At 49.8% G+C, this 13,528-nt stretch overlaps 1 protein-coding gene and 1 long non-coding RNA gene across 3 annotated transcripts in view; both read right to left on the reverse strand.

Moving 5' to 3' along the window:
• The window catches only part of LOC138975977 (uncharacterized), a 290,855-nt gene that overhangs the window by 83,132 nt on the left and 194,195 nt on the right, over window positions 1–13,528 (reverse strand). The window lies entirely within an intron of this gene.
• LOC138975970 (golgin subfamily A member 3-like) overlaps window positions 1–13,528 on the reverse strand; it is a 123,047-nt gene that overhangs the window by 83,132 nt on the left and 26,387 nt on the right. For both annotated transcript variants that reach the window (XR_011458830.1, XM_070348745.1), the window contains exon 14: window positions 7,403–7,617. Coding sequence is in view for 1 of the 2 variants with exons in the window: in XM_070348745.1 (XP_070204846.1) it covers window positions 7,403–7,617 (215 nt within the window). In the remaining variant the exon portion in view is untranslated. The remainder of the gene's footprint in view (window positions 1–7,402; window positions 7,618–13,528) is intronic.

The following is a 13,528-nucleotide window of genomic DNA, read 5'->3' on the forward strand; positions in this document are numbered from 1 at the left end:
TGTCGGCCAGGGCGTTCAGTTTCCCCGGAACGAATTGGACTGACATCCGGACCTGATTGGTCTGGCACCAGAGCAGAATCTCCTCCGCTAACAGGGAGAGGGACCGAGAATTGGTGCCCCCCTGGTGGCGAAGGTAAGCTAGGCATGTGGTGTTGTCCCCGTGGACCAACACATCCTGATCCCGAATCAGGAGGCGAAACTCCAGCAGAGCCCGACGAACCGCCTCCAACTCTAGAAAGTTGATGTGTAGGAGGGACTCCTCCTGGGTCCAGACCCCCTGGGCCTCGTGCAGGTCCAGGTGGGCCCCCCAACCCCGCGTAGAAGCGTCGGTGTACAGGAAGAGAGACGGCCGTCTCGGTTGGATAGGCACCGCAGAGTTGAGCCAGATCGGGTCCAGCCATTGGACTACAGCCTCGTGAAACCAAGGCCCGATCTGGACCAACTCGGTGTAATCGAGAGGCCTGGAAGTCCGATCTGCTACTGCCCGTTGCAGGGGACGTTTGTGTAGCCTTGCAAGGGGCAGCAGCAGAGCGACAGACTCCATGGAACCCAACAGTTCCGCCAGCCGCCTGTGAGGAACAGCGCGGCAAGCCTGAATGGAGAGGATCTTTCGCCTCAGGGAGAGGATTCTGTCCGGGGAGGGAGACACAGTGTAAAGCACTGTGTCGAACGCCATCCCCAAGTAGCAAAACTGCTGGGCTGGCACGAGGTCTGACTTGTGCCACTGTATCTGGAACCCCAAAGCATGGGTCCGTTCCAGGACCTGCCGGGTGTGTTGGAGGCATTGATCGCGAGACTGGGCCAGGGTGAGCCAATCGTCCAAATATTGACGCAGACGCACACCCTGAGCTCTGACCAACGCCGCCAGCTCCTTGACCACCTTTGTAAAAATCAGCGGGGCCAAGGACAGGCCGAATGGGAGGGCCCGAAACTCGAACACTGTGCCCTCCCAAACAAACCGGAGCAGATGTCGGTACCCCGGGGCCACCAGGATGTGGAAGTAAGCATCCTGGAGGTCCACAGACGTGGCCCAATCGTTTGGCCGGATGGCCAACCGGACCGACGAAGGGGTTTCCATCTTGAACTTGCACCTGCGAAGGTACAAGTTCAAGGTGGAGAGGTCCAACACCGGCCTGAACCTGCCGTCCTTTTTGGGGACGGTGAACAGGCGGGAGTAGAACCCCGGAGAAGGCTGAGAAAGGGGGTAGACAGCCTTCTTCTCGACCAACGAGTTCACCTCGTCTTGAAGAGCCTGCCATCTGGCAGGGTCTCGAGGAGGGGGGAACGTCAAAGGTAGAGCGGACAATGGAGGTTGTGACGACAGCGGTAGAGAAAACCCCGACCCCACCACCCTCAAGATAAACTGGTTGGAGACCAGTCTGCCCCACATGTCGCGGGCCCGAAAAAGGGAACCGACGGACGAAAGAGGGGCAACTTGAGGGGGCGTCAACGTAGGGCCGGGACTCACTGAAAATTCTGCTGGCGGGCAGGCGCAGGCTTGCGACCACCCCCCTGGTGGTGCTGCTTACCCTTACCTGTCTGAGCACCCTTCTTCTTGCGCTTGGGAGCACGAGAAGCCGGGGCCGCAGGGGGGAACGCGACAGGCGCCTGAGAGGAGGAAGAAGGAGGCAGTGAAACTGGCTTCTTCTTCTTCTTCTTCTGAGGCTGGGAGCTGGAGGTGACTGTAGCACTTCTCTTACTCCCCGCCGACGTCGCCGAAGCAGCGAGGCCAACCATCAGAGAATCAGTGTTCCTCTGGCGTGTGGACTCCACCACAGAACGGACAGTGCCCGGATGAAAAAGGGAAGAAGGCTGAGGAAACGTGTTCCTCAGACTCTTCCTCATATCCGGAGGCACTAAAGAAGTAGCCAGAAAATGATCACGGAACAGGGCCAACAAGTGGACCCGTGTTCCAATGGCCAATTCTGCCGCAGTCGTCACGCACGATCGCACGGCATGCAAAGCCCGATCCACTCGAACCGTGTCAAGGACCCGAGTGGAATCGGACTCTGCCCGATCGGGAGGGTCCAACAGTGTGGACAGCGTGCTCATCCATGTCAAGGCCTGTGATTGGGCCTCGACAATGGAAGAAACGGTGGCCTCAAGATTGTGGAACGAAGCAGAGCTCAGTTCCACCTTCTTGACCGAAGGCACCTCCCCAACGAACACATCACCGTCAGCCCCACCCTGAACACTCGAAGTCTGGAAAGGGAGAGTTCGAGAGTCAAAGGGAAAAGGGAGGGACGAAACAGATTGGACACGAGGAAACAGTGGAGGTGCGCCTCCCGAAGGAAAGCACGGCACTGAATCCGCGTCCTCCCGAGGAACATAGGTCGCGTTCGCACGTGAATCTGTACTCCTCAGGCGATGTGCTGCCGCTTCCACCGTGGCACTAAGACTAGGGTGGAACGCGAATTGCTGGCGGCCGGATCGTTCATAAAACGAGCCGCCGGCAGACGCGGCGTGTGCCTCCCGCGCCCGGGCCGAAGCGGACTCCAAGGACGAGAGGGCGTCGGAGGGAAGGACGTCCTGAAACTGTTCAAACGTCCTTCTAGCTGTGCGAGGGAGAGCCTCCTGCCTCTCGTCCTCAGACTCCACGTCCTGTGTGTCAACCGAAGGGTTGGGAACACTAGACGACAGACGCTTAAGAGAGGCATCCGTGGCGTCAAGACGCCGCGTGATGTCTGTCATGTACTGTTGGAAAGTACGAAGCATAGCTTCGGAAGTTCCATCAGAAACCGGCAAGGGTAGAGGATCAGTGTTAACCTCAGGGCGACCCTGATCCTCCTCCCCATCGTCCTCTGACTCACTCTCCTCTTCACTTCCCGACAACTCCTCAACAGCAGGAGTGTAGGAAGCTTGAGGGGGAGGAGCCGAAAGTGATGAAGTAGACTGTGACGAAACGCCCACTGAAGCAAGAGGCCGCGAAGACCCCTGCCCCAAAGACGAAACGTCTCCAGCAGCCGAAGGGAGAGAACAACAAAAACCCTGCGACTGTTGGGTCAGTCCAGCCAACGAACCCCCGCCATTTATAGACTGAACAGGGACCCATCGGGTCTGATCAGAAAAGAAATGGTCCGGTCCGGTCGGGGGTGCCGATCCGGTCCGGTCGGGTGGTCCGGTGTTCCGGTGGTCCGGTCCGGTCCGGTCGAGTGGTCCGGTGTTCCGGTTGTCCGGTCCGGTCCGGTGGTCCGGTCCGGTCCCGTACCATCCGGAGGTCCCGTTCGGCACAGAACCATCCGTACCCACAAAAGTGTTCGGGTGGTTCGGTCCGGACGTGGAAACACCGTACCATCCGGACCCGTAGGTCCGGTGGTCCGGTGTGTTCCGGTTCGGTGCCAGACCACCCGGACCAACAGAGGTGGTCGGGTGGTCCGGTCCCGACCGGACCACTGGTCCCGTACCGTACCATCCGGACCCGTAGGTCCGGTGGTCCGGTGTGTTCCGGTTCGGTGCCAGACCACCCGGACCAACAGAGGTGGTCGGGTGGTCCGGTCCCGACCGGACCACTGGTCCCGTACCGTACCATCCGGACCCGTAGGTCCGGGGGTCCGGCAAGGGCCAGAGGTACTGTCCCGCACCGGACCCTAAGGTCCGGTACGGTCCCGTACCATGGGTCCCGTCCGGACCAAACCCGGAGGTCAAGTCCAGTCGGGACCCGTGGGTCCGGTTCGATCCCGACCCGTAAGCCTGGACCGTTCCGGACCCTTGGTCCGGACCATCCGTCACCCGAACACCAGACGCTAAGGAATGGCGTGGGGTCAAGACGGTCCGGTCGGAGGTGTCGGTCTGAGCAACAGAAACAATGTTCCCGTCGCCCTGACCATTCGACAGAAGTACCACGTTCTGTCGAACACCTCCACGTCCAGTAACTAGTCGGCCGGAGCGTTTCATAGAGGGACAGCCACCAGTCACACGGACGTCAGAGGGAACCGTAGTAGCAGTGGTCGTAGGCACGATGCCTGAAACCCCTGCCCCCACAGGACCGCCCTGAACGGGGTCAATTCGCATCCCAACCCCAGCGGGGAGGGAATTCATAGACCCCGTCATCTCCTCCGATCTCCCCCCCCATGAGTCCGAGACTACTGTCGAAACAGCAGTAGACGACCCAGCGAGGGAGTTCAGAGGAGGACCCGTGTCCCTCCTGGCTTCCACAGCGGTGGAAACCGAGGAGGGCACAGGAGAGGCACCGGAAAAGAAAGAAGTCGAAACCTGAGTCTCTCCCGTAGCCCCTAGATCAGATTCACCAACCCCCAAAGAGGGTTGGGAATCGACCCGCCCCCGGATTCGAGCCAGGGAGGAGAAGGAAACCTTCCCCCCAGGCTTGAAACCGGGAGGAGCTGAAGCCTGAGACTGAGGGCCGGACAACGGCGTCGAAGGGGGGGAAGCGTGTTCCACGGAAGGAGAAGGAGAAAGACGCTTTTTCTTTCCCCTCGACCTTCCCCGAACCTTCGACGGCGCAGCCCCGCCCGAAGTCCCAGGTTCAAGCCCAGCCTGTTTGAGCAAGCTCGCATTGAGCTTGCTCAAACAGGCTTTCTCCGCCCTCCCTCGCCGCAAACGCAAAGCGTTTGGGGAGGGAGAGTCGGAGCGCCGAAAGGTCCCCCTGTCCGTGCGCAAAACATGACGCTGTGCGCCCGGAGAAGGGTTGCCCCCGGCAGACTCTGGTTCCGTAGAACCAGAGCCCAAAACAAGACGAGACATCCTACCTCGCCCTGTACGTACCCTTAAAAAATCGAGAATTAACAAAATTCAAAGAAAATTAGGTCAATACTCAAGTGAATGAGGCGAAACGAGAAGCAGACGACCGGTCACCACGAAGTAGGACGGTAGGCACGCCGAGTCCGCCACACAACAACGGAGGCACAAGTTGGAAGAAAAACAACGTAGCCTCAAGCCAGAAGTGGAATAACACACAAAAATCCAACAGGTGGTAATCCACACAGAAAAGAAGACTCTAGAATCCAAAATAATCCGGGAGCGCAGCAGAAACACAGCCTACTGTCACGCGCGAAAAAAGAAAGAGGACGCGCCACCTACATCCTGTAAGGGGGAAGCACTCAGACAGTGCTTGGGATCCACGGTGGCGCATGGTTATGGGAGATAATTGTACCCACGCAGCGTTTTGTCCAATTTTTTCGGCCTATAATAGATAATGTGCAAGAATAGTACTGTCGAGGTAAGTGTTATATTGACACTCACGGTTTAGTAAAATGTACAATGTATTTTCTGATTTGTGCGCAAAAGCTTTTTTCTTTTTTCTTTTTTTTAACATAACAATGTTTAATGTCACTGTTTGTTTAAAAGAACATGGTCACATTTGTAAAAAAAATGTTAAATTAGAAAATAAATAACATTTTGGTTCATGATTTTTCCTACACCTGTGCTGAAAATAAGAAATAAAAATGTTGGTATATAAGTCACTCAAATACAGGTAAGTATGCATGGCTCGGTTTGAGTTTGTTGCGGTTGACCCTGCACAATTCGATTTATGATGTTTTTGTTGAACAATTTTGTATTTCACAACTTCCTGTGTTACACAAACTCAGTGATGACCAATTTTGCCTTCACGCCTCCCATAGGGTGACGGATTTCACAACTTTCTACAGATGAACAACAATGTTGCCTTCACTCCTCCCATAGGGTGACGGATGTCACAACTTTCTGTGTACACAAACTGATGACGTATTTCACAACAAAATGGCGCTAAAACTAGTTCCGGAATGTCACCGTTCACACAGGCAAATGCCTCCGCATAACCCAGACCTCCGGGTCTGGGAAAAAGGAAAAAAAAAAAAAAATATATATATATTTTTTTTTTAAATACCGTTTGCGTAGAAAACGACAGACTTGCGTAGTTGCGTAGTATATTAGGCCAAAAAAAAAAATAGGTCTGTTTACGGTAACATAGGCCAAAAAAATAGGGTCGGTAGGTCGGGATTGTTTTTTTTTTTTTTTTTTTTTTTTTTTTTTTCAAAAAACCATTTTTTTACGTTATTTTGCCAAAAAAAACCAAGATTTTTTTTTTTTTTTTCCCAAATGCCAAAAAAAAGTATAGGGTCGCGCGAAAAAACTAGGGTCGGTCGGGTTACCGTAAACAGACCTATTTTTTTTTTTGGCCTTATTCAAATTCGTAGTTTACTACGCTCAATGTGTAGTGTAAACAGGTCTGTAACTTTCACCTGTTAATTACTAATTTTTAGATTTGGCTTACTTCCTGACGGATTGCTTGTGCCGAAACTAAAAATTTGTAATTTTCCCCGTGAAAATTAGTAACTAACAGATGAAAACAGCAACTGACAGCGTTAATTAGTAATTATCACGTGATAATGGGTAACACTAGGTTTTGGCACTAGTAAGCCGTCATACTCCTGTCCGCCCAGCCGACCTTCCCCTTGACCCTGCTTGTGACCTTGATGTTTTTTGCCCCCGCAAGGGGCACGCACCCAAATCCTCAGAGAGATAACTGGCGAAAACCTTCCTATTGTGTTACACCATAATTCCAGGACGATGTCGAAATGGTTGAGGAAAACACCTGCCTTTATAACAATATTCTGAGCCACCAAAAACCATGGCATCATGTTTTACCTCTTCTTTCGTTTACACCCTCATCCCCTACCCACCTCCTCTTTCTTCTGGCACACTGCATGACTCCTCTCGTACTGCCAATGCCATAATTCCAGTTTTCTGGTCAGCCACATGTACCCATACAACTCCTACAGAATATTTCTCTGTAGACACAGGCCTGGCCAAGAGAAACCTGTGAAGAATCGGGGCGAGGGCAATACTGCTCAATCAACCATTGTTTTGAGGTCTTAGACAGTAGGGGGTGGTGGTGCAAGAGGGAAAAGCAAGTCAGGAAAAAAATGTGACAGGAAAAGGATTTCCCTTTCTTCATCTTTGGTTAGTTTTTTTCAAACTTCCGAACGCGCTGTGAAGAAGCGTATCTAGACCCCTCTGAGACATTTGGGTTGGTGCTGGCTGGAGAATACAAACAAAGATAGATGGGTGAAGAGGAGGAGATTCCACATCCCTTCAACAAGCACAAAAAAAACACGCAAACAATCTCATCATAATTTCGACTGGGCATTTAACCAACTTGTTTTGAGAACATCCCACCATACTCTTTTTTGTGTACAATTTATGGTGGGTTGGAGCATGTTTTTTGGTAGGGTGACCACACTATACAATTTAACCCCCCTTTTAAGACCTCCAAAAATCTGAAATAATCGGGTCTTAAAAAGGAGGGAGTCTTCTTTTTCTTCTTCTTGTCCATCACTAAAAGGAGTGAGTCTTAAAATGGGGGTAAATTAATAGAGGTTATCAACAGAAAATCGGCAAAATCAAGGTCTTAAAAGGGGGTGGTCTTAAATTGGGGAGTCTTAAAAAGGAGGTTCCTCTGTACCTGTTTGCGCAGTTCCCTGCCACTGTCTTTGGCTTTCTTGAGGGCTACTTCCAGCTCCTGTATCCTCTTGAGGTATTCCTGCTGCTCCTTCTCTCTCTCCCGGTTGCTGCTCTCCAGGTGTGTGTTGAGCTGAATGAGCGAGGACTCGCGGCCTGCCAGGGCCTCCTCCAGCTGTTTCATGTGTTCCTTCAGAGTCGCGTTACTTTGCTGCAGTCCTGAAAGTGAAAGAACTCGGCATTACTTTGCTGCAGTCATGAAAGTGAAAGGACCGTCAGAAGAGAACCGAAGTTCACAGCAAAAGTCTCAGGGCTTTGAAACCTGAATACACGCATGCAGGAAAATTTGTTTTGCTAATTGGGTAGCGCCGTATACTGTATGGCAGCTCGCTTTCCCCAGTGAGAAAGCAGCCCGCTTTCCATGAGGGTCACCTCACAGGACTAGATAAAATCTTATCCTTGTGATAATGCTGGTTGCATCTAACAACTGTATTACATGCGTCTGCTGGATTGGCTTAAAAGTGACTGTGCTTGAAGTGTCATCCACATTCCTGCTACCATTATTACACTACACAAAGTGCACCCCTTATAAACAATATCCTGACACATTTCACTCCAAAAATTAAGAAAACTACACTGCCATATGGCAGGTTTCACTGTACAGGCAAATCCAGCTAACTCACAAACGGTTAAGTCAAAAATTCGCTTAGCACACAAAGAAATTCTGGTCCGGAATTATCCCTCTTTATCTATGTGTACAAAGTACCCTGAGCTCGAAATGGGATTTCTCTTACGTAAGTCGAAAGACGGATAGCACACAACAGAAAGTCAGTCCCAAAGACAAAGTTTACTCTATATTTACTACAGCAACTCGAAACACGAAACTTGGCGTCTCACACTAGCGCATTGTGTAACCTTATTCCCTTCTTCTCTACACGGACGCCACACCGACTGGTCAGTCGGCACGCAATAAAGTATGAACTGAAGTTAGGAGGGGGCGAGGAGTAAGGAGGGGGCGAGGAGTAAGGAGAATTATCCAACTCCAAGAAAACATTCTGAAAAAGGTGGGGAAGTGGTGACAAGGCAGTGAACGCACTCACCATGCACTGACATCATACGAAAGCAGCCACACAAACACAGCACAGAGGCAGAGGCAGGTGTGCAGATGCTTTGTGAGAATAAGCGTTGAAAACCAGTTTGAATAAAAAAAACAGCAGATAGAGCCGCATGTCATAATCATTCTACTTGTCTGGCTTTATTGACTGCATGCCGATCTTGTGGCAGTGACTTTTCACTCTTCAGTCGGACGCTCTCACTCTCCCTCACTGACTACCCTAAGCCCTGACAACTGATCCTTGGAAATTGTTTGGAAGAGTACACCTCTCTATTTCTCTCCAATGCTCTTCCTGCTGACTTCAGTGACACCGGACACCCCACTGAGTTTAGCCAGCTACCCCCCCCCCCCCCCCTCTCTCTCTCTCTCTCTCCCCCCAGCCATGTACTGTTTGGTGCTGTGGCCAGAGAGGTGTCACCGGCTGCACTGTTCACTCAGAGCAAAACTAGTTGACTGTGTCTAACTTTTGACAAAGCAACACAACTGAAGGGTTCACAGATTAGGTAACCGACTCACTGGTCAAGGCTGCAGGGAAACAAGAGTATCTTGTCAATGAAAGAGGTTACACGCGATGCTGAGAACGGTGGCCGATTTTTCACTCTCTTTCTCGGAGGGCCTTCATCATTGCAGGGACTGCTGTAAAGAAATGCTTGCTCAGAAACTAACTCTTTTTGCATTGAAACATGCACCAGAACTGGTGGACACCATCAACAATGTCAAACATGAAATCGAAGCAGTTTGCTTGAGGAAACGGTCGTCAGCAACTCAAACTTCTCTGTTTTCTTTTTTTAAGAAAATCTGAGGTGACTTTCTTTGTGTGACTTTCCCCTCCCTCTGTAAGGACCCCCCTCCATAAGGACCGATTTTTGTCAACATTTTCAAGGTCGCTAGAGAGGGGTTCCACTGTACTATGACCAAGTCGAAATTTCGGATAGGACACAATAACAATTCGGTCCCTTCAATTTCGTCTTATCCGGATTTGCCTGTATTGCTTTGGTCACTGGATCGAAAGTTTGTATGCTTATCATTTCTGTTTTAGATTGCATTGTGTAACATGCTTGGTATATTTTTACTTGTGGTGGAATAAAGACATAGAAAAGACAATGTCAGCGCATTTTGTGTTGTTTGTGCTTTGTTACGATCTAAAATAACATTGCTATCGTTCAATTTGCGACAGACGTGATTTCCCGATTTTTACCATCACGTAATCATGACACGAAAAGTATCAACCCACACAGGTTTTAAAATCAAGACCTGATAATTGTTTGAAAGGAATGCAATTCGAGTCATAATCATACAAACATTTGTAAAAAAACACAATTTTGTATGACTTTATCGTGACGTCGAAAATCACCTCTCCTGCTCGAAAGCGTCGGTCGGGAGAAATACCCCACGACGGGAAACCAATTTACCTCCTAGGTTTTGCATACGCACTATTTTCTTCTACAAACATATGTTTTTGTGTGTAAATAAACATACAGAACAGAATTACGGCAATGGAAATGTCAAATTCTTGTTTTGGAACTGAAAACGAACGTTGCTATCGTTATCCGGGCGGCGTCGGGTGAAAAAAAAACCGATAGCAGTTTTTTTTTTATTTGAGGTTATTGTCTCGTTTTCACAGTTATGACCTTGACACGTATTCCTACGCACGCGCCATGTTGAACTCGTTCGACTGATGATGCATTTTTCTGCTAAGTTTGCGTTGTTCTCTTTAAAAACTGAATGAAAGTGTGTCTGTCGCCAACGATAGCGTTTGCCAACGATCGCGATGCACTTATTTCAGGAAGTTTAACGCTTGTTTTGTGCTGAAAAGGTTGTTAATTTGCATTCGCTTTGATAGATAGCATGAAGGATTGTACTGGGTTTGAACTTACGCTCGTGATGGTTCCACTCTCTTCTCAAATTCGATCGTAGGGTAAGAAAAATGCTAGAGGTGGCGAAATTGTGCTATCGTTGGAATTTTGCCACGACAGTCAAGTTTGGTTCAGCGCTTTATCGTTTTAAGGTTGTTAATTTGCATTCGCTTTGATAGATAGCATGAAGGATTGTACTGGGTTTGAACTTACGCTCGTGATGGTTCCACTCTCTTCTCAAATTCGATCGTAGGGTAAGAAAAATGCTTGAGGTGGCGAAATTGTGCTATCGTTGGAATTTTGCCACGACAGTCAAGTTTGGTTCAGCGCTATATCGTTTTAAGCCTTTTTATAATGTAAATAATAATCGGATTTCATTTATTAAGCTCAATAGCAATACAGTTAAACAACTTAAAGTGTATGTAGACCATAATTGCTCTTGCCAATGGCTGTGTGTCTTCAGAAACATGTTTATAATTTGGAGACCAAAAAGCAATGTACTCACGTTAAAATGACGAACACGGAACGAATAACGGCGACGTTTCGACCTAAGGGTCTTCTTCAGGCACAAAAACACAAAAGTACACACACAAAAAAAAGAAGAAGAAAGACGATAGAACAAATAAAGAGGAGAACAACTGACAAAACAACTGCACTGCACAAACCGACAAATGACAAAGACAGAGAAGCAAGGGAAGCTACTCGAGGAGAATGAAAAGCGGCAGTTTTGAGGTCTGTAGACCAAACAAAATGTGAGGGGGGGGGGGGGGGGGGGTTGCGTGAAAGGGAACGAAAGAGGAGACTCGCGTACCCGTGCGGACACACACACACACACACACACACACACACACACACACACACACACGCACACACACACACACACACACATACACACAAGGTGGAACAGCGGGGGGAAGGTTGAGATGAATGAATTAACGGCGAATGTTAATTCCATCGGGGCAGGTAGTGCCAAGGGATGATATGATGTGGGACTCCCTGAGTTTGCGCTCGAAGGAGTCGCCACGTACTTGCCACAGAGCCATGACTCTGACATGATCAAGTGAGTGACCAGCGGCGGTGAAGTGAAGGGATACTGGCCTATTGCGGGAATGACGGATGTCAGCCAGATGCTCGGAGAAACGCACCTCAAGGGTGCGCGCGGTTTCTCCGATATAAATCTGGCGACAAGAGAGGCAGACGATCGCATAGACAACGTTGTGACTTTGACAGTCAAACGTTCTCTTGACCGTGAAGGAGCCACGAGGGCCTTGGAGGCAGGTGTCAGGGTGGAGGAAGGGACAAGATTTGCAATTTCGTTTGGAACAAGGAAATGTCCCAGGGGCTGTGGGGTTGGTGGGACTGCGAAGACGGGATCTCACCAAGAGGTCGCGAACGCTGCGGTCTTTTCTGAAAGCACAGAGTGGTTTTTGAGCAAAGATCGAACCAACAGAGTCACTTCCTTGAAGGATGTGCCAGTTTGATTTCAGGATTCTGCTTACTGGCATGTTGTGGGGATGAAACAGTAGGGAAACAACGGGTCTGTCACTGTCCCTAGATGGTGAAGGACTGAGAGCGGACTCTCGACAGACCTGGGTAACCCGCAGAAGGGCGTCACGGACGAGTGCATCAGGGTAGTTGCGGGCCAAAAAGAAAGACGTCATCAAGACAGACTGTTGGTGGAAGTCGTCGTCTTCAGAGCATAGCCTCCGAAGACGAAGGAATTGAGAGAAAGGAATGCTGCTTTTGTTGGCAGGATGATGAGAAGAGTTGAAATCAAGGTATGAATGAGCGTCAGTTTCTTTGTAGAAGACAGAGGTGGTGAAGCGACCATGCAAGATGGAGATGGAGATGTCAAGAAAGACCACAGCTGAGGAAGAGATGTTGAATGTGAACTTGATGCTGGGATGGAATGCTTGGATGAAGTGAATGAAATCGAGAAGGAGGGGTTCAGACAGAGAAGTGGCACCCAAACCATCGTCGATGAACCTCTTGTACAGCTCTGGAACTGGGCCAGAGTAAGACTGTAGAATGAGGTGCTCAAGATGACCCATGAAAAGACATGCATAACTGGGTCCCATCTTCGTACCCATGGCGACTCCGCTGATCTGCTCAAAAATCTGTCCATCAAACTCAAAAGTGTTCAAAGTGAGAACAAGCTCAGCCAGGCGAACAAGTGTTGTGGTTGGTGGGTAGGCAGAATCAGTGGGACGACGATCCAGAAAGAATGTAAGGGCTTTGAGTCCGTCAGTGTGGGGTATGGATGTGTACAGGGACACAACATCCAACGTGAACAACAATTGGGGCTGAAAACTGGGATGGCTGTTGAGATGTTCAAGAAGGTTGAGGGTATGTGTTGTGTCTTTGACGTACGTTGGCAGTGACTGTACAATGGGTTGAAGGAGGAAGTCCAAGTATTCCGAAATGAACTCCGTTGGACAGCTGCAGGCAGAAACGATGGGTCTGCCTGGGGTGTTGGGTTTGTGTATTTTCGGGAGGAGGTAGAAAGTGGGCTGTTTAGCGTCAGACTTCAGCAGAAGTTTGGCAGTGGCGGGAAGATTGTTGTGTTTGATCTGTTCTTTAATTGTATCTGCGATCTGTTTTTGGTCGAGGGGGAGGGAGGCCTGAGGGAGTGGTTTGTATGACGCTGCAAATTTGGTCAAATTTAGGGGGGGGGGGGGGGGGGGGGGGGTCATATCGGTGCTTATATGTCAGCTGACAGGTGTCCGCTATCCCTGATAGGGATTTTTTTGCATTCATTAATGATTAAACTTGCAAATAAAAGCATTTTTTTAACTGTATTAAATGTTTGTTACTGTTGACGACGGGCGCTGTGGCGGGGTGGTAAGACGTCGGCCTCTTAATCGGAAGGTCGAGGGTTCGAATCCCGGTCGCGGCCGCCTGGTGGGTTAAGTGTGGAGATTTTTCCGATCTCCCGGGTCAACTTATGTGCAGACCTGCTAGTGGCTTATCCCCCTTCGTGTGTACACGCAAGCACAAGACCAAGTGCGCACGGAAAAGATCCTGTAATCCATGTCAGAGTTCGGTGGGTTATAGAAACACGAAAATATCCAGCATGCTTCCTCCGAAAGCGGCGTATGGCTGCCTTAATGGCGGGGTAAAAACGGTCACACACGTAAAATTCCACTCGTGCAAAAATCAC

The sequence above is a fragment of the Littorina saxatilis genome, linkage group LG9 (assembly GCF_037325665.1).
Source record: "Littorina saxatilis isolate snail1 linkage group LG9, US_GU_Lsax_2.0, whole genome shotgun sequence".
NCBI lineage: Eukaryota > Metazoa > Mollusca > Gastropoda > Littorinimorpha > Littorinidae > Littorina > Littorina saxatilis.